The 24,955-nt window shown below is 39.8% G+C and overlaps 1 protein-coding gene across 1 annotated transcript; it reads left to right on the top strand.

Annotated features, from left to right (window-relative positions):
• Positions 1-1,541: 1,541 nt before the first annotated feature.
• Positions 1,542-24,343, top strand: plekhm1 (pleckstrin homology domain containing, family M (with RUN domain) member 1). Its single transcript, XM_022214752.2, has 12 exons — positions 1,542-1,777; positions 5,732-5,821; positions 7,788-8,029; positions 9,187-9,852; positions 11,409-12,081; positions 13,670-13,817; positions 15,631-16,608; positions 17,862-18,007; positions 19,480-19,673; positions 21,368-21,431; positions 21,515-21,672; positions 22,983-24,343. Exons 2-12 carry the CDS (start codon positions 5,768-5,770, stop codon positions 23,089-23,091), a joined length of 3,432 nt encoding a protein of 1,143 aa, XP_022070444.2. The 5' UTR covers positions 1,542-1,777; positions 5,732-5,767; the 3' UTR covers positions 23,092-24,343.
• Positions 24,344-24,955: the final 612 nt, after the last annotated feature.

Below are 24,955 nucleotides of genomic sequence, written 5' to 3'. Positions count from 1 at the left end.
TGGAGACAGACTGGTGACCGAGTTATTTTTCTGAACTCAACAAAATGATTTCTGAGTAAAGTTTAACCAGTAGCTCAGTTTGAGTTACAGATTTACAGACAACTGAATCTGTGGTTTGTCCGTTTTATACCTCTAATATGAAAAATGGCTGAACAAGAGCCTTTTCTTTGGTATTCCATATATTTTTGTGGTGTTATTACAGAAACCTGCATGTTGATGGATGAAATGTTTTCTATAAATCTCATCAGGGACAATAATTCTGGGATATTTCTTTTTATTTTCAGCTTATATCTTCTTTTTTCTGAAACAAAACATTGGCAAAAATTGACATTTATCTTCTCAATTTTTCTTCAGAACATGGGAATACATTTCAGAAATTTGAATTTACTCTGTCCTACATTGTCTGTGTCATTTTACCTGCTCTGTGCCACAAATAATAACCAGTTTTAATGACTAAAACTACGTAAAAGCATCAGTTCATCTCAAATATTGAAGTTTTTCACCTGTTTTAAAGTCATTGCAGTGACTGAAATGTTAATAACGACAATAAAAACGACTATATTTTCAAGATTATAACTGGCAGGATAGCAGCAAAAGAGATTATTTCTTCATTTTATGTACAAAAGCCACCTGTAAATCATATTAATTACATGTTTAACCAGGATAATAGACTTATAAAATAAAAACAGTATAAACACTGGAAACAAAACTATTATACTGACTTTAATTTAAATATCTTCCTGATTATACTGCATTTATTTTGTTGAAAAGGTGCAGTTAAGAGTGTTTCCTTCTCACAATTTCTCCTCTACATGAACAATATATAATATATACACAGCTAAAATGTAGAAATTTGTGTACTTTTCCACCCAGTTTGAGTCTCACTTCTGAAGGATTTACCTTTCGTTCATAAATCTCCTCAAAGCACAAAGTTCTCCAAACCAAAACTCTCACTGACTATTTGCCATGTATTTATCGGGAATTTTCCAGGTATTAACCATGTATTTACCAATTTAGTTATTGTGTATTTACCGTGGATGTACCAGTTATTTACCATGTATTTACCAGGTACTGTTGCAACATGAGAAGTTTGTTTTTGTCACAAGAAAAGTTTATTTTAGGATCAGTTCGTTTTACATAAATATGTGAAAAATATCTACCTTTAACAATATTTCAGCTTGTTGTAAGATGATCCTGGTGTGTTTTCCTTTCTGTCCTGGTGCTGGAACATGAAGTTCTCACATGTCAGCAGACTGAGAAACATCCATAGACTGGACGAGAAAAACATCAACACGCCTCCAAAGCTGCGCTGCCTTTAGGTGTCACCCGTAAATCACACCTTCTACTGCGGCACCACTGTTGTTGCTACTTCGGTTTAACGCCAGTTGAGGCTCTATCTGTGTGTTTTATACTGTTGTTATGCTAGTATTTACGTATAATACAATAGATTAATGTTTGTCATTTAAAAAAATAACGTTTATAATCAGTCCGTAGATGATCGGTGGGAAGTTTTTTCTACATTTGTCGCAGAGCCTGAAGGCATCAACGGTTGGGACTGGTTCCCATGATGCATCAGTGCTTACTTAGAGCGTATCTCATCGGACTAAATGATCATTTTCTCTGATATTTTCTCCGTTTTTCGATATTTTAACAGAAGCCATGGAGAGTGACTGTACGGATTAACGAGCCTTCAACGTGCGGACACCGAGTTTAGGACGTTTTAAAGAAGACACGGCTGGTTTTTGTGACATTAATGGAAGTTAGCCGACCTGTTTCGGTAAGGAAGCTAACACACTGAGCTAATCAGCAGGAATTTGATATGGGTATATTTTATATTATTGTATTTATAATAACGATATAAGGCTGTCTTGGGTTGGATGTTAGGCTTCGGGTCGGGACTGAGCCGCTTGTCAACCCCGACAAGAGCTTCCTGTCGGGCTTGAATGTAGACAAATGCCCAAATCTGAAGCTGAAATCTCTATTAGCAGTTTAAATCAAGTTAACATGAATTGTTTAGCACTTTTATCCAAACAACTGTTAAACCAAAACTGATTCCTATTTATAGATTAGGCTGACATCACGATTTTACCTTCCAAGTTTAAATATTAAGGTAAAGAATCCTGAATATTCTACATTATGCAGACTAACCAGGCTAAAAATGTCCGTTAAGACCTTGTAGTATCTTATATAAAATACTAGTTTATATACTTAGGTTGAGATCCTCTAGTATTATATATTAAATACTAGTTAACGTGACTAATTCAAATATTTAAGACCCTTTAAGGTTATGTATCACACATATTTATCTGTCAAACTGAAAAGTTCAGATTAATACCTTTGAATATTTTCTGCAAGACAAATTAACCTGACTAACTTAAATACTAATATATCTTTCTATATAATACCTATTGATGTTACTACTTTAGATATGAAGACAAAGATCCTACAATATTATATAAAATTTAGAGGAGAGGAGAAACAACCCTTTAACATCCAGAACCCTCCATCAGGATGATCAAGACCTGAACAATAATCAGTTTCAGATCAAAACTTTAATTAACAACGGTCCAATCTGCAAATCTGAAAGACAGCATTACAGGATTTATGCTTATGGAGGCTAGACTTACAATTTATATTGACGTGTAGTGCTTTCCTCCTTTCACTGTTGACCCTGTCTCATGTGGTAACACTTCAATATTTGTGTTTTTATTTTATATTTCTTCAAAAATCAAATTGCAATTCTAGTATCTGACAGAGGTAATTCAATTTGGTCATTTTCCCCAAAACTCTTCATCCCTGCAGCATCTGCCTTGGTAGTTTAGGTGACTGAAAACAGGAGAAAAGGACAGCTGATAAACAGAAGGACAACAAACAGCAGAACATCTGGATGTGTTGGTGGGACCAGAAGCTGCACATCCAGAAAAAACGCAGAGAGAAAACATACACACGTGGACAAAATTGTTGGTACCCCTCAGTTAAAGAAGGAAAAACCCACAATTCTCACTGAAATCACTTGAAACTCACAAAAGTAACAATAAATAAAAATTTATTGAAAATTAAATAATCAAAAACAGCCATTACTTTTGAATTGTTGATTAACATAATTATTTAAAAAAAACAAACTAATGAAACAGGCCTGGACAAAAATGATGGTACCTCTATAAAAGATTGAAAACTATTTGACCAGAGTGACATGATTAACTCAGGTGTGTCATTTAATTGACATCACAGGTGTTTCCAAACTCATAATCAGTCAGTCTGCCTATTTAAAGGGAGACAAGTAGTCACCCTGCTGTTTGGTGAAAAGGTGTGTACCACACTGAACATGGACAACAGAAAGCGAAGGAGAGAATTGTCCCAGGACATCCGAAAAAAAATGATAGACAAACATCTTAAAGGTAAAGGCTATAAGACCATCTCTAAACAGCTTGAAGTTCCTGTGACAACAGTGGCTCATATTATTCAGAAGTTCAAGACCCACGGGACAGTAGCCAACCTCCCTGGACGTGGCCGCAAGAGGAAAATTGATGACAAATTGAAGAGACGGATCGTTGGAATTGTATCCAAAGAGCCCAGAGCAACCTCCAAAGAAATTAAAGGTGAACTCCAAGGCCAAGGTACATCAGTGTCAGATCGCACCATTCGTCGTTGTTTGAGCCAAAGTGGACTTCATGGGAGACGACCAAGGAGGACACCGCTGCTGAAAGAAACTCATAAAAAAGCCAGACTGGAATTTGCAAAAATGCATGTTGACAAACCACAAAGCTTCTGGGAGAATGTCCTTTGGACAGATGAGACCAAACTGGAGCTTTTTGGTAAGGCACATCAACTCTATGTTCATAGACTCAAAAACCAAGCATACGAAGAAAAGAACACGGTCCCTACGGTGAAACATGGAGGAGGCTCAGTAATGTTTTGGGGCTGCTTTGCTGCATCTGGCACAGGGTGTCTTGAAAGTGTGCAAGGTACGATGAAATCTGAAGACTATCAAGGCATTCTGGAGAGAAATGTGCTGCCTAGTGTCAGAAAGCTTGGTCTCAGTCGCAGGTCATGGGTCTTCCAACAGGACAACGATCCAAAACACACAGCCAAAAACAGCCAAGAATGGCTGAGAGAAAAGCGTTGGACTATTCTAAAGTGGCCTTCTATGAGCCCAGATCTGAATCCCATTGAACATATGTGGAAGGAGCTGAAACATGCCATTTGGAGAAGACACCCATCAAACCTGAGACAACTGGAGCTGTTTGCTCATGAGGAGTGGGCCAAAATACCTGTTGACAGCTGCAGAACGCTCATTGACAAATACAGAAATCGTTTAATTGCAGTGATTGCCTCAAAAGGTTGTGCAACTAAATATTAAGTTATGGGTACCATCATTTTTGTCCAGCCCTATTTCATTAGTTTGTTTTTTTAAAAATAATTATGTTAATCAACAATTCAAAAGTAATGGCTGTTTTTGATTATTTAATTTTCAATAAATTTTTATTTATTGTTACTTTTGTGAGTTTCAAGTGATTTCAGTGAGAATTGTGGGTTTTTCCTTCTTTAACTGAGGGGTACCAACAATTTTGTCCACGTGTGTAAATAGACGACCATTCAGAAGGATCACCCAGACAAAAACTCCCACTTTTATTCATGTGCTAACATAATTGCACAAGGGTTTTCTAATCATCAATTAGCTAACACAATGTAGCATTAGTACACAGGAGTGATGGTTGCTGGAAATGTTCCTCTGTACCCCTATGGAGATATTCCATTAAACATTTCCAGCTAGAATAGTCATTTACCACATTAACAGTGTCTAGACTGGATTTATCATTCATTTAGTGTTATCTTCATTGGAAAAAAAAATTGCTTTTCTTTCAAAAATAAGGACATAAAGTGACGTTAAACTTTTGACGATAATGTAAATACATGGAAGAAGCAACAAAAATCACAGAAAACTGACAAAGTCACGTAAAAACAAATGCATAGAAGGATAGCCAATATATAGCATGCTAGCAAAAATTAACAAAGAGGTAGAACTATAAAAGAGAAAGTAAAATAAGAAACTCAGTAAATCGAGGCTGCAGCAGGGTTTTTAAAAAGAAACTGAAAGTGGACATGAGGTGGGCGGCTTCATAAAGAACTAAACTCAAAGAAAGCAAAGGTGTGACTTCAAAAGAGCCGAGCTGCAATCACCAAAAACTGTTTGGTTTTGAGGCGTGAGTGACTCAGAGTAGTGAACTTAATGGCGGTTGAATTGGTTGTAGAGATTAGAAATGTATTTAGACTGGCTGGCTTATAGACTCTGAGCACCACTTGGCTACTAATGTTTTAAGTAAACCTGTTTCTGTTCATATCTTGGCACTGAAAGGTCTTTAAATGAACCCTATCTGGGTGTTGTCCTGTCAGAGAATCAGTGTTTGGTGCTGCTTAGATCCTGATTTGTTCTCAGAGGGCTGTTTAGATTAGGGAAGTTAGTTTGCAGCTACTTCCCTGCAGACGGCCTCTTTAATCAGACCTCACATGACTCGCACGAACCGTAAAATATGCCACAGAATCCAGTCCTGTGATGGAAAATGTAATGACAACACAAAGTGATGAAGATGAACAGCAGCTTCCTCATTGTCACATGTCAGGTTGTCTAACTGGGTATCTTGTTTATCATCCTGTGTGTCAGATGGAGGCTCTACAGCGGTGAGTTACAGGTTTCCTGCTGGGTTAGTCTGATGTTGTTTTTGTGTTTCAGCGTGCCATGAGGGACTGAACCTTCCCAGGAGGCAACATGTTAGCCACACAGACCCCAGATATGCCACCTGAGGCTACAGATGTCAAACAGGTAAAACCACAAACTGGTTTCTTCTCTGCAGAGCTCCATTTTTTGGGCTCTTTGGTTGTGACATTTAACTGGCATGTGTTGTAATTTTACTGCTGCAACTGTGCTCAGGGTTCCTCCACTGTCAGCGCTGTGATCTTTCAGTCTGAGTTCATTATAGAGAGTTCAGTATAAAAGGATTCAGTCTGACGGCCTGTAAATGAGAGAGTTAAAGGACAACCAGCAGCAGGACAGAATAATAGCAGACTTTAGCCGTTTATTCTGTAAAATTTGTCCTGCATGTGAGACTGAACAGTACGTCAAATAACACGATGCAGAACAGCAAATGTAATGATTTAAACTGTGATTTTTACCTGTAATTCTGGGTGTCGGCTCACCTGTCTGAGATGTAGAAAAGTTAATAGTTTAAATTATTGTCAGAGTCTGATTAATCATATCTTCATGTTGAGAATAATTTATGATTTTATGTAAACAATACAGTTATTGCTGGTGTAAATGTGCAGTCTCTGTTTGAGACGATCATTTGGATCCCGCTGCTGTTTGATGCTGCAGACTTTCAATTAACTCAGAGGAAAAACTCCTACAAACTCCTGGAAGCAACAAACTAAACTACAGCTGCTTAGTTTTAAGCGTTACAGACTCTGTCTTCTTTGTACTAAAGTTTTATTTTCAGGGACATTTCAGTTTGTAATCGATACGACATTGAAGGACAAAGGAAACTAGAAGGACGTTTGGTGATTTCTTTGCACACAAACTGTGACTTTTCTTTTCTCTGTGATGATTTTTAGACCAATGTTGGTACGGAAATGTGGATAAAAGACGGATTTTATGATCCTATAGATGTTTTCCTGTTAATGTTTGCTGAAAGGGAAATGTAAATATTACTCAGTCTGAGCTAATTAGATTACTAACTTTTACAGATTATTGACCAGAGTGCTCATTCACACCTTTTTGGTTTTATTTTTGTGTTTCATCCTCAAGCTGCAATTGAAGGATTAATTAATTAATCATCAATTATTTTGATAATTCAGTAACCGGTTTGAGTACTTTTTTTAGATAAAGAACTCTGAATCCTCTTATTCCATCTTCTTAATTATGTTTTTTTTCTGTTTTTTTCCTCCTCTGTGCCGATAAACTGAATATCTTTGGGTTCTAGTTAAAACAGGACGTTGATGGCGGCCTTTGGGTAACACTGACCAACCTTTTTCACCAATTTATGACATTTTATCGACCAGACTAATCGATTATTTATGAAAATAATCAACCAGAAAAAGGACAATAGAAATAATCATTAGTTGCAGCCCTTTTTCACACCCCGTTTGTACTAAAATTTTAGTTTTTCTGACAATCCAGATCACGCTGCTGGTTGCTGTATTAACTCTTAGATGCTCCAGAGATTGGTCCTAAACTGTTTAAAAATGGCCCGTATAAGAATCAGTGTGTTTTTGTGAAAACCCACTGAGAGATCTAAGGGTTAAAGAACCGTGAGGATTTTAGTCCTGTAGGTTTTAATTTGCTCTGAAGCTCTGGTCCTGCCAAGTGTGAAGCACAGCAGAAGAAGAGTCTTCAGTGCTCAATGTCAAGAACTTCTGAACTTTTAAGTGCTGCTAAAGAGAAGTTTTTATTCTGCAACCTGTTGCACAACGTTGGTTCTTCTCCGTTCATGTTCTGTTTATTTCCACATCAGCTGACAGTCAGTCTCAGGTGACATCAGGTAACCATGCTTCATAACATCCATCTACCTTTTAATCATCACTCTGTGGGTTGGAATGCAGAAAATGTGCAGCCAGCTTTCATCAGAGCTTATAAAACATTTCTGGCCAACAGTGGAAGGATTTCCAGTTTATCAACCTGCCTCTTATCGGAGCCTGTTATTAAAAAGAAATGAGGAAGCTTGTTTTAATCTCCTCGTCCCATATAAATGGATAGAGATAGATGCTTTATTGCCTTTATGTATATTTTCTCGTAGATTAAGGAGAAGTTGGCTCAGTCCCTCAAAGCGCTGCAGAAGCGATACGTGACGTCAGACGCTGTGGTCACCAGTGAAGATGGAGACGCTAACCTCCTCTGCTGCGCCCTGGAGGCCATCTTCATCCACGGCATCAAGGCCAAGTTCATCCGCTCGGAGGCCGGAGGTCGAAATAGGAAACCGGACAGAGGAGGCCTCCCTCAGCCTTTCTTCTGGAGCCTCCTGAAGACCGTCACCCACCGGTAGGTTGGAACCAGAACACAGTCACATAGCAGCTGGGCTTCTGTGTAGAGGACTCAGTTAGTTAAACGTTAATGGAAACAGCAGAATTTGAAGAGTTTCTATGTTTATTTAAGGCGTGAAAAAGAGTGAATGTGCTTCATGAGAGATGGAAAAGTTCTGATGTAGTGAATTTTGTTGACATGACTGATCAGCTGGTTCTTCTAGTGTTTTCATCTCCACAAAGTGTAAGAAATTTCAGACATAAAAGAATAATTACAACTTTTCCAACTCAACACAGCTCCTAAATACAGTTGTTTGTTTTTTTTTTGCTCGTAGTTGCCAACATTTAGTTCGTTTCTTTGTCTTTTCTGAATTTTTATGTGGTTGGGAAGCATTCCAGTATCCATACAGTATAGTACACCAGAAGGAAGTTTTACCTTGTACCAATACATAGTATGTCAAAAAATACTATATCTGGTTGGATTTTGCAGTATGCAAATCGATGTGGTTTATTTGACCATTCTGACCCACAATCCTCTGTACGGTCTGGTCTAATATGTCACTTTCCAGGACATGTTTGTCTTGTAAATTCCAAAGCTTTCTCTGTTTCTTCTCCCTCCAGGTTTTTTAGGTATTGACTACTTTGGTTTCCAGCTTCTTCTACTCTGTTTAAAGCCCTGTAGACTACAGATGACACCATGTGGATTATTTTATCAGAATCAGAATCACTTTATTCATCCCTAAAGGGAAATTCAGTGTATATATATATATATATATATATATATATATATATGTTTGCAACATTTCAAAACGTTTGAGAGGTTTACGGTTAATCAGCTGCTGTTGGAGCTGAAATGATCAGTTGTCCAACAGGAAATTAATCAGCAACTCTTTGTCCAATTATTGAAGACATTTTTCATGCACAAATTAAAAACTTTAACAGATTGCACGTTCTCTATCTGCCACAGTTCACTGGTTTTTGTTTCCATATATGATTATTAACCGAAGATCTTAGAATTTTTCATTATTGATCTGACAAAATTCTCAATTAAAGGGAAATTCTGGTGTTTTATAGGTCAGACATTCAATATATTGAGAGAATAACCATCAGTTTAGTCAGTGCTGCTGACTTTATTGTCTGAAAACTCTTTCTAAAGTCTCTCTGTTGATTCTCCAGTGACGTGATCACTGAGCTGGAGAAGATCAGCTTCGTGGGCACCGATGTGGGTCGCTGCCGGGCCTGGCTGCGTCTCGCCCTCAACCACGGCCTCCTGGAGTGCTACCTGGCGTCGCTGTTTCGGGAAGACTCCCAGCTTCGGGCCCACTACCAGCCCAGTGCCTTGCTGCTGAACGCTGAGGAGCGAGAGGTCCTGCTCAGCTACCTCCAGGGTCTGGCCTCCCTCACCTTCAGCCTGTCCTACAAGTCGGCCGTCCTCAACGAATGGACCACCACGCCTCTGGCTCTGGCCGGACTCTGCCCGCTGTCCCAGGCCGACCTTCTGGACCTGCCTTTGAACGGAGGAGACCACTCCACCTCCAGGTCCGTGTGTAAGGAGGTCTGGGACACGGCGTCTCAGTCGTCGGGTTCTTCTGACGCGTTGGATCTTCAGAGAGGATGTCCGGTTTCGATGGGGAGGAGCTCGGGTGTGTTTCAATCAGACAGGACTGGGATCCACTCGTCTAATTTAAGCCTGGATACCACCGGATCATCTCAGCTGTCCTCCAGCCTCAGCTCTGATAGTCTTCTGCAGGGACAGGACCCTCGCAGCCCGACAGGAGAGCAGTGGTCCTCATGTGACCTGGAAACGCCCATTAATGTCAGCATCAGGAGGCCACAGAAAGAGTAAGTGATTAACCTACTAATGGAAAGAAAACCCATTAAAATACCAAAACACTGGATTTATCTCCATCCTCAGGGCCTTCTGGGGTCTAAATAGGAATAAAAACCCCTCAGTGGTCATCCTGTTGCCCTGGTGGGTGTCTTCCTTCATTAATATGAACACAAGCAGTTGTAGTTTATTCTGAGTGAATCGTTCTACTCTCCAGCGCACCAAATGTGTGTTAATTTTTCAGGCTGGAAACGTTCCTAAATAAACCCAAGTTCTCCTGCTTCAGTCAGGTTTACCTTTAAACTGCAGTTTCCAGCTGTTTCAGGAGATATCTGAGCTGTTTATAGAATGATGTTGTTGTTAGTTTTAGTCTTTAACTGGATTTTTTTTAGGAAATTAGGCCATGAAACACCCCCAAATAATATGTCTGAACCCTCTGAATCCTGGGCAGTTTTTGAGCATTTTCACCCACAGAAGTTCAGTTTATGGTTTTCACTTCAGAAATGCTTTGAATTCAGTTGTTAGGAGATATGAAAAAGTCCTGAATTCCATATAAACGGGCTTTAAACTTTGAATGCTTTTTTAATTTTGTAATGTTTGGAACACTGAGACAGTGCATCTTTAAACTGCAAGTGAACAACTGTTTTGCTCTCAAAGATGTTTTTTATTTCTGGAAATGAATGGTGCTGTTTATTTTCATTACTGCCAGCCACAGTAGTTTCAGAAGCTCACAGACTCTTAATGGTGTAAATTTTAGCAGAAACTTTATTTACTCAATTACCTCTCATCTCCAGGCAGTTTCTGGACATGTTTAGCTCTGGTCGCATTTCTACTCACTGTGGGTTCATTTTCACTTTGTGTAAAGTCCTGCACCTTTATAGAAACAGAAGAACCATGACTAGGAGGAAGAAGTCAGAACTGTCTTCTACGCTGTAAGACAGTTAAAAAAACTATGAAAAAGTCAGGTCTATGTTATTTATTTAACAAGAATTGAACAACCTGGATCAAGAATGCACAACATTTCTCCACAGATGTCACTAAAACTGGAACAAACCACAGCGTCTCTGTGTACTGCAGTTAATTGAATATTACAGTTTATAATACAATATTTAGCTCATTAACTATAGGAAGAGGTTTCACCATGCTGGAGGGATCTCCAACAACCTGCTCCTCAGGAAGTTTCCTCACCTGAACCCACCTGAAACTCCCTGATTTTTGGTCACATGACCTCCCGTCACTAATGAACACCACAGAACGTTTTTTTTATTTTCTACAGACTCTGTTTAAAGCAAAATGCTTCATTTGGGGGGGAAATTTTGAACAAGAATGAAGTGATTTAGGTGAAATGTCATGAATTTTAACTTGGTTATTTTTCCTGACAGGATTTTTACAGTTTCTGGCTCCAATAAATAATTTAATTATGACGAATTAAAACATAAATCTTTGAATGTAACACGCCTTTCAAGCCTCTAGTGTGTTTGGTGTTTTCAGGGTTAAACTTTAGACGTAGTTAATGATAAACATAATAACCCACATCTTTATGGTAATAAAGGTTCATTTCTGTCTGCAGCTTGCTGGCTGATTTCCGGGAGAGCGGCCACTGCAGTCAGGACTCTATGCGTGAAGACTCGTTCGTCTCCAGCTCCGGTCCTGATCAGTTCTCTGAAATCATCTTCAGCGGGTCCGACAGCGAGAGCCAGGGTCCTCCTACACCGTCCCAGGACCCCGTGGACCAGCTCCCAAACTCAGACTCGGAGCCTCCACCAACAACCCCTGAGCTGCTGCCGTCTGATGAGCCTCCTGAAGTCTGTAATGGTTCCTCCTCAGACATGCCGTCCTCAGAGCTGTCTTCAGATGTGCTGTCCTCAGATGTGCAGTCTTCAGACGTGCTGTCCTCAGATGTGCAGTCTTCAGACGTGCTGTCCTCAGATGTGCAGTCTTCAGACGTGCTGTCCTCAGATGTGCAGTCTTCAGACGTGCTGTCCTCAGATGTGCGGCCTTCAGACGTGCTGTCCTCAGATGTGCAGTCTTCAGACAAGCTATCCTCAGAGCTGTCTTCAGAGCTGTCCACAGACAAGCTGTCTTCAGTCAGTGAACCTGTGGAGGAAACACCACTAGCTGGGGTTCAGGACATCCAGGAGGAGAAGCAAACTGAGATTACGACCTCAGGAACTCCAGAACATCAAAGTGTCCGTCGCTCTACAAGCATCCTGAGCAGAAAACTGTCCTCAGACTCTCTGTCTGTAAGTATCTCAGAAATAGCTTTAGGCTGACAAGGACACAAATGCTCAGGAGTTTCAGGCTTCATCCACACTAATACAGATTAAATCTGAAATGCAAAACTTCTGCTCTGTTTCCACCTTTTGTCCACCCTTCTCATGTGTTTTAGAAGCCCTGAAACAGACTTTCAGAAACCCTTATGATCAGGACCTAACAATTAAGGGGAAATTGAGATTTTTCTGACAGTTGATGTAATTTAATTTGTAAAATAGTGTTTTTAAGTCCAGCTTTAGTCCACTATTCTCTGTGTAAAAGATTTAAAATGCGTCGTAGCATTCCCATGTGAGATGCCATCAAAAGCAGGACTGTAACAGGAGGATGGCTGGATTTTAGACACTCAAAAAATATATAAACGCAACACTTTTGTTTTTGCTCCCATTTTTTATGAGATGAACTCAAAGATCTAAAACTTTTTCCACGTACACAATATCACCATTTCTCTCAAATATTGTTCATAAATCTGTGATAGTGAGCACTTCTCCTTTGGCCACTCTGAAACTGCCCCTTTCAGAGTGGCCTTTTATTGTGGGCAGTCTCAGGCACACCTGTACACTAATCATGGTGTCTAATCAGCATCTTGATATGGAACACCTGTGAGGTGGGATGGATTATCTCACCAAAGGAGAAGTGCTCACTGTCACAGGTTTAGACAGATTTGTGAACAATGTTTGAGAGAAATTATGATATTGTGTATGTAGAAAAAGTTTTAGATCTTTGAGTTAATCTCATAAAAAATGGGAGCAAAAACAAAAGTGCTGCGTTTATATTTTTCTGAAATAGAGCTCAAACGCTTGTCGTTTTTCTTTCAAAACGCTATTTTAGGGTCAAAACCTGTCAGTGTGGATGTAGCCCAAGTCCTTGTCTTCTACCTTCTCCTGTCAGTTCATAAAAACTCTGATTCATGTGGATTTTACAAACGGGAAACATTCAGAATGGTCCCTGAATAGTTTTTTGGGTTTTCCCGCTGCGGAAACGACATACGGGACATTAGACTCCTGGAAACCACCGAGTCGTGGTGGAAAATCAGCACGAGCTTTTCAGTAATTCATGGAAAACTGTGGCTGTTATTTTTTCCCTCCTGAGAGGTCACGTTAGTCTCACTTCGACAGATTTCACTCGCTGCTGTCAGAATATTTATTACAGTCAGACAGGTCTGAAGTGAAACTGCTCCTGTGGCAGTTTTGCGGATAAAAGTACATAAAGATACTCTCCTGCACCATGAACCCCTCAGTGAGCAGCTTAAACCCTGATGTGATTTTCCAACAGGAACAGGAAATGTCCGAATATGTTCCCTGAATAGATGATCCTTATTGTTGTTGCCACGTGCCAACAGTTCTGTAAAAATGAGCAAAGCCTGATTTGTGTGACCTTTAACGCAGAAAGAGGTCATTATTAACAGCTCTTTCTCTGCAGAGACACATGACTAAACAGGAAGTTTGTTTTCCACAACCATGACTCTGCTCTTTCAGATCTTTCTGTGTTTAAGGTGAACCTGGTTTTAAACTCGTGTTTTACAGTGAAAGCATCTCTGACCTCCGACTCTCTCTGCAGCACTCTCACTCCTGGATCTCTGAGGACGACATCTACAAGCCTCACCTGGAAGAGGTTCCTGACAGCGATGAAGTTCCTCCTGCCGCCCTCCCAGCTGAGACCGAAGCCCCCCAGTCTCCTCCCAGTGTGGTCCATCGCAGACAGATAGGTACTCTACAGCATCGCCACGTTTTCAGAGTAAAACTTCATCAAACCACACAGTTAAAAACAGTAGGAGATGTTTAATTAGAGCTGGAAGTTTATTTGGCTCATCAGTTGACCATTTTGATTCATTATTTTTAGTCATTTTTCAATCAAAAATAATTTTCTGCTGTCCAAATCAGAGCATTTCTTGTTTTTCTTTGTGATATATTATCATAAACTGAGTTTTAGGCCACCAGTACTGTCTCAGGGGAATAGTTCTTGTCATCATTTTTGGTTGGTTTACATCTCTAGAAGCAGGAACTGTGTGATAATTGAGAATTGTTGGTAGTTTTTTGTGCTTTAGCAGCTGTTTAGTAAACCCACACCAAGATGACATCTATGAAAGTGGTTTTTTTTTTGACATTTCACAAGAGAAAATTGAATATTCAGCAGATTGAGTTCAGGGTTTTTCTTGCATTTCCTTATTTTGTTTTTCCCCAGTAAAGAAAAAACCCAGAGCAAAAATTATGAATATTAAGTATACAAATAGCTATTATTATATATACATTATTATTAATATATATATATATATGTGTGTATTTTTTACTCTCTCTTTCTTTCTTTCTTTCTTTCTTTCTTTCTTTCTTACTCTTTTTTTCACCAGTATCATTGGTTAAGTTTTTTCATTTACTAAATCAGATTTCCATTTTATCTGAGTAAAATCGAGGTGCAGTCAGACTATTCTACAGTGATGACGCCGTCCTTGCATGTACAACTAGTTTAAATTCATCGTTACTCATAAACACTGTGTGAGGTTTAATAAGTGTGTTAAAGGCTCAAAGCTCAGTGTTTTCATCATGTTTACTAACTAACAGTCCTGTTTGCTGCCTTAACTGCTGCATTGCCGTTTTTTTCACACATTACGACCATAAATAGGTCGACAGAAAGGAACAAACACCAACTAAACAGGAATGAATGTGTTAAAACGCGGCTTTAAAGCATTTCTAGTCCACAGGTACCTTCACCTGACCACACCTGGTCAGCCGAGAGAGAACAAAGAATTCAGTTGAACAACAACCAGAAAAACCCTGCAGCGTTAGAAACCTGAGTCTTTAACCACACCTAAAACTGAGCTGACCCACTTCACAATCGGTGAGTTTAGGGTGTGACCAGATTAGGCTGGATTCTCATAAAATGTCATTTCTTTCTCACCTGAGTGGGTCAGACAGGTTATTAAAAGGTCAGAATGAGCAGAGATTTAAATGAGAAACTTGGGTACTGGTGTGTTTTAACAGAGAACTACTTCAGCTCTTTGTGATGATAGAGGCAGTCATCCAGGAACAACTTCTGTAAAATCTCACTCATTATTCAACCACATCACCAGCCACTGTGTCTGTTCTTCCTCCATGGAGGCAATAGACTTTTATTAGTGTCTTTTACTGCACTTTAACTCTGAAACCTAAGCTGCTTCTGTTACTCTTTTACTCACTGAAGGTTCATTTTTCACTTTAATATAAAGTCCTGCTTCTCTGTGGAAACAGCATTTTTATCACACAGCGCCCCCTGGTGTCAGTTTCTGCTGAATGAAGTTATAAAATCAGAAAGTTGAATATGCAACAGTTTGTTTTGTTTTTACAGTGTCTGGCTTATGAATTGTGTGACTTGGGATATTGTCTTTCTTTCATCCTTTCTTTCATATAAAGACGTGTTTCAGTGTAGAACAGGTTAGACTACATTTAAAAGCTGTTCGCTCTTCCTCGAACTGGAACCATGTCAGAGATCATGTGAAACCCTTGATGCTGATTCTCTGTCTGATTCTCCATCTGTCCGTCCTTCAGGTCTGTCCAACCCGTTCCGAGGTCTTCTGAAGCTGGGTCACCTGGAGCGTCGTGGTGCGATGGGGATCTGGAGGGATTATTACTGCGAGCTGTCTCCCTTTGAGTTCCGTCTCTATCTGAACTCCGAAGAGAGAACGTGTTACGATAACTGCTCTCTGCTGAGATGTGAAGACGCTCGGATCACGTCATCCGAGGGACGCTTTGAGTTGGTGTTTCCCGGGAAGCGGGTTTCCCTCCGAGCGGCGAATCGCGGTGAAGCCGAGGACTGGGTGGACCGGATCGTGGAGGCCGTCAACAAATGCCGACCGGCGCCTCGTACGGATGAGCAGTGGGAAGTTCTGCAGCCCACCGGTGAGAACGGGGTTGATGATCGTCTGGTTTCTTCTCCGTCCTCGGCTCCTTCCAGCCCTGAGAAAGGACTGACTTCTTCTGACATGAATGGAGGACCGGAGACTCCTCCTCTGCAGGACGTGGACTGGACTCGGACCGCGGATTTAGAAACAGACTCCATCAAAGAAGCAGTTTTGTACTTGTCCATAGATCCTGAAGCTCAGACGTGGTCACCGCTGGTCTTCTCTCTCTCCTTGGAGGCCTTGAAGGGCTTCAGGGTTCAGGGTGGCAGAAAGCTGCTGCGGCTGACGTTTCCCATCGAGGACGTCCGAGACATCGTTCCTGACGTCTCTCTAGGAGGTCCGGCCTTCTTCAAGCTCCTGACCGTCAGGGAGACGCTCAGACTGCGAGCGGAGAACCAAGAGGAGGCTCGGTCCTGGAGGGCTTTGATCCGAGGAGCTCTGGACTCGTACCTGGAGAGCGGAGAGGAAGGAGGTTCTGATGGACCAACTGCAGCACGGTTAGGATTATCTGGAAACCTCCACAGACTGGTGCAGCACAGACTGAAGGAGGACGGAGCTCTTCTGGCTCATTTGTGCACGGTTCCCTCAGAGAAAGGACTGGACGCACAGAACTTCAAATGTGCAGGTAAACCTGCAGTGTTCAAGGAGAACTTCTCAGTTTTCCATCATTGTTTCTCTTAAAAACATTCAGCTGGGACACTGTGGTAGCTCAACAGGTTCAGGTATAGACAGGATCTGTAGTCCCTCTAGCTGAACTTTCTTTCTTTCTTTCAAAGTTTCAGCTGTTTCATGCAAAGAAGTATCAAGTTCTGTTTTTGGAAATGTGTGCCTTCAGTCTAATCTACATTTTATCTGTAGATGAACCGAATGAGTCACTCTAAATGCTACCTTTTTGGCTTAACCCTTTAAGCTTCAGTGTACCGCCGGCGGTACACCTACTAATTTGCATAGGAATTTCAAGAATGTCCGACGGCTGCAAACACGATTATACAAACACTATACGCTGATGGAAAGCTTAGATTCTCATGAATCCGCCGGTATAAACCACTTTCAGATGTGATTACCACAGCGGGTGAGAAAAACACATTTGTCCGACAAAAACGAATATCCATCCATCCGTTCTCTATACACGGCTTCAACGCACACAGCGCGACTCACATTTCCGGGTTTATTATTACACACAAAAAAAAAGATTCCACAAAAACGGCCATAATCCAACCTTTTACATCAGATGACACAAGCCAGTAAACTATTTTATCCAAAACATGTCCTGAAGTCGGTATAAAATCCCCGAATCGGTCATTTTCAAGGAAATGCACCTCGCGATGCCCGTCCAATATTCCCCGTATTTTTCGTAATTTTTTTATTTAAAAATAGAATATTAGCGATTTTTTTGTACTGAAAACGGCTGGAATTGACTGAAGCTTAAAGGGTTAAATTAATCCTGCATCAACTTAGAAAACTGTTATTTTCAGCACAATAAATCATTTAAACTGGTTCTTTGGTACTGAAATGTTCAAAGTAGGACCGGGATCTGAAACTAGATCTGCATCAGAGGAAACCACAAACTCGTGCTGTGAGTTAACAAGTCACCGTTATTTAGTGAACAAAGAACCACTCGTTGATTTCCTCTTTGCGGTCAGACTGCAGGAGAATTTATTTGGATGAAATGTTCCTGTTTTTATACTAGAACACAAAGAGGATTCCTGTTCTTGTCGGAGCCAGTAAACCACTTTATGAACCGTCTAATGTTATTGTTCTTTGGGCTATTTCCTCATCACTAGAAATGCTGAATCCGTTGGAGGTTCCAGTTTATTTGTGTGTTTCTTTTAGCTTCGTGTGTTTGTGAGTTTGTCGTGTTTTCTGTGTGATCTTCAGGTTGTCCTCAGCAGATCGGTCCGTCGCAGGGCAGATCCAGGTTGTGTGAGTTCTCTGGTCAGTACTACTGCGAGTCCTGCCACAGCGGAGAAACCTCCATCATCCCGGCTCGCATGGTGCACAACTGGGACCTCACACAGCGAGAGGTAGACATCAATTATCACTACTATATATATATATATATATATGTACTGTTGATGAGGTATCAGGAGAAACGGGTCAGCAGCGACACCAGAAGGCTTCCAGAACTTATCAGACTCTTTATACAGTTTGTTTACTGATCTTGGGAAGTATAAATACGTGAAAAATGGGATGTGAGTTAAATTGAGAGGCTACAGGTTTAAAAAAAAGACTTTCTGGGATGTTTTGGCTCCATAATGGGTCATTCCACGTCAACTCAGTAAGATTCTGAGATGTTTGACCATTTCAGAGCCTTTTGAAACTTTTACATACTGCATTCTGACTTTCAGCCAACAGGAGGTGAATCCTCTACAAGTCTGATTGGATAGAAATCTGTAAGGAAAATAGGATGGAATATTTCAGCAGGAAGACAGCATGGAAGGATGTTGAAACTTTGCACACAAGTAGACGATTCTTCCAGCTCTTACTATCCCAGATTTCATCAACCTACCCATGATTCAAGACGTCTTAGATTTTATTAACCCTCGTGTCGTCCTGTGGGTCAAAATTGACCCTTTTTAAAGTTTGAAAATGTGGAAAAAAATAGTTATTTTCACAGTGAAGCTTCTGATGTCCACATTTTCAACATTTTTGGGAAATCTTTGAATGTTTTTTGGTGAGAAAAAGAAATGTTAAAAATGTTTCTTAAGAACATTCACCACAAAAAAACACCCAAAATCCAGCGAAAATTCACTGGACTTTATGTGAATGTTCTTAAAGAAAATAGAAGTTCTGCTGATATACATGGAATCACTTTTGATATTTTTAGGATTTTTTGGGGGGAAGATTTTTACTCATTTCTAAAAAATATTTCCAAGAATTTTCTTGCAAAATTTGGGGGATTTTTTAAAATAAAACTTTTAAAAGAAATGGAGGAATTATTGGAATTTTCTTCCTGAAGGTTTTTGCAAATTTTCAGAAATTTGGGGAATTTTTTTGCTGAATTTTTGGATTTTTTTTTTCAGACAAAGAAACAACATTTTTTGGTTCCTGTAAATGAAGACAACAGGAGGGTTAAACCCTGGAGGGAAATTAAGGTGTTCCAGCAGCTAGATATTTAAAGGGATAAACAAGAAGACAAGACAGAATATTAGGTGATAAAGTGAAAGTAAAATGAAATAAAAAATTTTTAAAAAGTACTGATCTACAGTTCTTGCCCTGAGTCGGTGCTTTTTGGGGCTGAAGGCAACAAATTCATAAAGAAGTGAGATAATCAGAGGTCAGTTTGCTGTCCTTGAGGTTAGATTAAGAACCTGAAGAGAGGCGGATCAGACGGGTGGTTCAGGGTAAAACTCTGATGCTGTCAGACTGGAAGGTCAGGATGCATTAAAGCATTAAAGACTTCTTTCTTCACCTCTGCTGCTATAAATACTTCAGACACCTTAGGAACCGGTTTTTCATGTTCAGGTGTATAAATATTATTCATTTATCTGTCCAGGTGTCTAAAAAGGCCGTCTGGCTGCTGGTCCAGGTCCAACACGAGCCTCTGCTGAACCTGGAGCAGCTGAACCCAGAGCTGGTCAAACATTCGGAGTCCATGTCTCAGATCCACAATCTGAGGGAGAGGCTCCGTCTGCTGGGAGACTACCTGCTCACCTGTCGCAGTGGAGCCAGCAAGAGTCTGCAGGCCAGGTGAGAGTTTCCTGTCGGGGTTTTAATCACTGAGGGTCATTTTTCATCTCCATGGAAACAGAACCACCAGGACTAGAGGCTGGAGGACTCAGAGAGGACTTTATGGAACTATGATCCAGTTAAACTACCAGAAATCATCAAAATAAAAGTAGAATTTCTTAGACTACTTATCAACATGTCCACTGTTATTCCACAGGTGTTTCTGCATGTTTAGGATGGATGTTCAGATTTTCCTGCTCACTTTAAAGTTCCATCTATGTATTTTTTTACTGTGAATGAAGATTTCACCTCTTCTAAGGTCAAGTTATTTATATACACCATGTTTGTAGTTTCTTTGTAGTGTAGATTTGTAGTTTTTTTGTTCTTCTTCTTCATCGTTATTATTTTTATTATTACCATTATTGGAGAAGATCTTTCACTACTTTTGTTTTTTCTGCCTTTTAAAGCATTTTATAGCATTCCTCTTTATCTTCTTCTCTTTGTTATACTGGAAACAGATGTTTTCCTGCTTGTGTTTTGCATTAGTTTCTCTACCTGTCTCCTCTCTGCTTTGTGGAAACACTGCCTGCAGTTCAGTCTAAAGGTTTTTTTTTATTTTTGTTCTGTGGCCTTTACTTTAACAGTCTCAGCTGCACAGACCAGCACAGATTTTATTTTGGATTTTTTTTTGCAAAATCAGGTTGAAGCAAACAGTTTATTTTGGGGATTTTTTTAAATGAGATTTTTTGTATTATTTATCAAGAGTTTAAGGTTAGATCTGCTGGATGAAGTACCGTCGGAAAGTTCAGCGTCAGACGGTTTGTCCCTCTGACAACTGGTGTAATTATTTAAATTTTAATGTGTTTTTCTAAAGACAGCATACCTTTGAAGTTCTCCGGTTGGTTTTGAGGTTGAAAAGATTAATTTTGGTGTGATAATAAATAATTCTAGGACACATTATCCTCACTGGGGCTGCACAGTGGAGTAGTGGTTAGCACGTTCGCCTTGCAGCAAGAAGATCCCTGGTTCAAATCCCGGCCTGGGATCTTTCTGCATGGAGTTTGCATGTTCTCTCTGTGCATGCGTGGGTTTTCTCCGGGCACTCCGGCTTCCTCCCACAGTCCAAAAACATGCTGAGGTTAATTGGTTACTCTAAATCAGGGGTGTCAAGATCCATTCCTGGAGGGCCACTATCCTGCATGTTTTAGATGTTTCCCTCTTCCAACACAGCTGATTCAAATGATCAGGCTCGTTATCAGGCTTCTGCTGAGCTTGATGATAAGCTGATCATTTGAATCAGGTGTGTTGGAAGAGGGAAACATCTAAAACATGCAGGATAGTGGCCCTCCAGGAACTGAGTTTGACACCCCTGCTCTAAATTGTCCGTAGGTGTGAATGTGAGTGGGCTTGTGTGTCTGTATATGTAGCCCTGTGACAGACTGGTGACCTGTCCAGGGTGTCCCCTGCCTTCACCCGCGTCAGCTGAGATAGACTCCAGCACCCCTGCGACCCTAGTGAGGATAAAGCGGTGTATAGAGAATAGATGGATGGATGGATTATCCTCACTGATTTTGTGGAATTCTTTTGGACTCGGGCTTCTATAAAACAAGCATTGGCTGTATGAGACGCTGTTAAACATCCAGGCTACAGGAACCCTGTTATATTTTGCCTTATTTCATCATTTTATTCTACATTCCCTTCATTTCTTCGTCCAGAATGGGGCAGAGAACCTACCTGATGGAGTCCACTCACCTGTACAGCGTCATGGATCTACGACAGGTAACCTCCCTGCTGGATTCTGTTTCTTTACTCTCCTTCTATTTTTAAACTCGCTAATGTTTTTATTGTGTTTGTGTTCCCAGATAGCGGAGGGCCAGTTTGCCACCTTCCTGCTCACTCTGCTGGACTTCGCCTCCAGCCATGTGTTCCACTGTGATCTGTGCACCCAGAGAGGATTCATCTGTCAGGTCTGCCACTCCAGCGACATCATCTTCCCCTTCCAGTTCGGCAGCACCACCCGGTATGTCGTCCTCAGATCACCTCCTCTGGATGTCGTCTAACCTGCCGTCACCTCAGTCTGTCAGAAAGCACTTTATCTCTAGTTTAAGAGTCAACTCCAAAGAAAACACCAGAAAAATCTCTGGATTCCTGGTTCTGCTTTCAGCTGCATCAAGGAGGATGAGGAGGAGGAGGAGGTGTTTGTTAGGAGCTTCTCGGGTGTTCGCTGTGGATAAAACAGTCCTGCTGAGGCGGAGGACGAGGTTTCATTGTCTTTAAAATCAGCCGTGGGTCAGGTTTGACCAGAGAGGAGTCATTAGTGGGTGGAGGAGCTTCAGGGTTTAGATTCTCATCAGTCCAGATGTTCACCTTTAGCGCGTCAACCCTCGAGTCGTCCTGCAGGTCAAAGTTGACCCGAAGTTTGAAAATGTGGAAAAAAAAATATATTTTCACAGTGAAACTTCTGATGTCCTCATTTTCAACATTTGGGAAATTGAACATTTGTTGGTGGAACAAAGGAAATGTTTGAAATGTTTCTTAAGAACATTCACATAAAAATCAACCAAAATCCAGTGAAATTCGCTGGATTTTGGTTGATTTTCTCTGAATGTTCATGACAGTTACTTTCAACTGTCTGTTATTTAAGTTTACCTTTTAATTTGACCTTTTCTGAGGTCACATTGGGTTTTCTGGACCATGTTTGTAGTTTTATGAAGGTTTTAGGTTGTATTTTAATAATAAACCCATTATTTTCAATGGATGGATAAATAGACAGATACTTTATTAATCCTGAGGGAAATTCAAGATACATGTAGAATACCAGCTGTAACATCAGTATTGAAAGCTTTTGCTTCATATTTTTACTTTTATTCTGATAGTTATCTCAAAGAAATGCGAGAAATTTGTGCAGAATGCTAACCAGGGAGATTCTTCTGTTGATGAAATATAGAAAAAACAGATACAAGTTTTCAGCAGAACAGAAGAACTGTTTCATTTTCTAATGACCACAGGTGAGTCTAGACCAGGGGTGTCAAACTCAGTTCCTGGAGGTCCACTGTCCTGCATGTTTTAGATGTTTCCCTCTTCCAACACACCTGATTCAAATGATCAGCTCATCATTAAGCTCAGCAGAAGCCTGATAACGAGCCTGATCATTTGAATCAGGTGTGTTGGAAGAAGGAAAGATCTGAAACATGCAGGAGAGTGGTCCTCCAGTTTGACACCCCTGGTCTAGAACCTTCCAGTGGTTAGTTTTATGGTGGATCTTGTGTCTAAATGATGTTTAATTGTAGTTTGATGTTGTTTAAATGCCTCTTTGTGCCTCCGTCTCAGGTGTAAAGACTGTAAAGCCGTGTTCCATCTGTCCTGTAAAACCGCCGGGCTTCCTTGTCCTCGCTGCCAGCGGATGAAGAAATACCTGGAGAGAGACCTGCAGGACTGAAGAATTTAGCTTTTTTTACACAAAGTCTAACCTCAAGTGCCATTAGGAGGGAGAGCGGCTGCAGATTTCAGCCTTCAGTACCGTAGAAACACAGCAGCCAAACGTTAGCCGCTTTAATACCTCTGAGCTGTGGTTCGTTCTGTCCTCACGTCTGTATGTTCCTCCGACCGTCACGTTTACCAGAAAAAGATTCACGGTCTGCAATCGGCCGTGCTTCCATGGCATGTTTTTGAAGTTTGGCATCGGAGGAAGTTAATAGAAACTGCTGAAAAATAACAGCTCAATTTACTCTTTCCAAAATGAGCTTCATGGGAGATAGAAACGCCTTTTTTGAATATAATTTGTCTTAATAATTTTGTTTTTGCCTCAAAAGATTTAAACACATCATAACTGCTGATATGACAGAAAAATTACAACTTTTTTCATTAAAAATAATTCCTTAAAGACCTTTTTTTTTTAAAAATCATAGACCCCAGCTTTCTAAGGTTTTTCTTCTTTTTTGCATTTTTTTTTTAGCCAGTTTGGTTGGTTTCTGTCTTCTTCTACTCTGTTCATTCCGACCATGTAGCCTTTAGCGCCACCTTCAGGCGCCGGGTTTCTTCACTCCAAAGCAACTTTGCAAACATTTGCTTCTAACTTGCTCGAGGATTTTCTGGAAACGCGACTTTTCAGCGCAAGTTTTCTTTCATGCAAAAATCCAGAAAACAGCACTTGAAATGTTGGACTTTTTGGTTTTGATTGTGCCTTCTGTTTGATTTAAGCTTTATTCTCAAAACACATCAGAGACAGAAGAAAAAGTTTATCTGGATTTAGTGTAAATATGACGACTTTGTGGAATGTTTCTCTGCTAAAAGAGCTTCAGAGAATAAAAGAATATCAGTTTTGCTGCTGGTGTGTTGAGTCACACCGACGTAGAATCATTAACTGAAGGACAGAAATAATGATTATGTGGCTAAAAGAAGATTTTTTTTGGGGGGGGGAAATACGACACGATTTGCACATTTGCACTCAGCTATGACTGTTAAATTACAAAATAAAAGGAGCTGAACGAAGCCACGGATTGTTTCCATTTATCCACTTAAAGTAACTAAACAGTTTTTTATTATTTAGCTGAACGTGTGGAGAGAATAATCCATGAAGGAGCTGATTTTGAAATAGCAGAACACATATCACTTCAGAAACTGCAGAACTGTTATTCCTGGTTTGTATTTATTTCATGTCTGTTTGTTGGAATAAATGTCCGTGTGTTGCATCTCGTCCTCCTTTCTTTATTTATCGATGTTTAAATGCCTGAATTTAATGGATGCAGCTTTTAGAGACATTTTTTTTACATTAAAAAAAACAAATCTCACCCTCATGTTTAGTTTTTGTTGGTATTCTTAAAAGTTTCTGTGTAATTTGGATGGTTGCAGTATATTTAAAGGCACATTTCTTGATTAGAAAGCTGAAATTAATCACTTTTTTTTTTGCTTCAAATATAATTTATTCACCAATATTTGCTTTTATAGGAAAGAAAAATGTTTATAAGGAATTCTAAGAAGTAACCTATAAAATAATAAAAATGCATCAGTTTGCATAAAAAAAGAACAAAACTGTCAATTCTATGAAATCAGTGAAATAAAGTAATTTGATCTTTTAAAATCAAATTACATTTTTGCTGCATTTAAATTGGATATTTGCTGTTATTTTCAGTTTTTTGAATATATATATATATATATATATATATATATATATATATATATATATATAATTTGTTATACTCATAATGTTTTATAAATATATGTATATACTGCATATATTCTGTAAAATATTTAGATATAAATATTTTATTTATATGTAAATATATTTACATATAAATATTTTA

The sequence above is a fragment of the Acanthochromis polyacanthus genome, chromosome 19 (assembly GCF_021347895.1).
Source record: "Acanthochromis polyacanthus isolate Apoly-LR-REF ecotype Palm Island chromosome 19, KAUST_Apoly_ChrSc, whole genome shotgun sequence".
Classification (NCBI taxonomy): Eukaryota; Metazoa; Chordata; class Actinopteri; family Pomacentridae; genus Acanthochromis; species Acanthochromis polyacanthus.
Note: the sequence above shows the minus strand (reverse complement) of the source record. Positions and strands in the feature narration are given on the sequence as shown.

Coding starts and splice junctions, on each gene's coding strand:
- plekhm1 (XM_022214752.2), top strand. CDS start 5,768: ATGTTAGCCACACAGACCCCAGATATGCCACCTGAGGCTACAGATGTC. Junction 16,609..17,861: donor ACAGAACTTCAAATGTGCAG/GTAAACCTGCAG, acceptor TGTGATCTTCAG/GTTGTCCTCAGCAGATCGGT. Junction 21,673..22,982: donor CAGTTCGGCAGCACCACCCG/GTATGTCGTCCT, acceptor CCTCCGTCTCAG/GTGTAAAGACTGTAAAGCCG.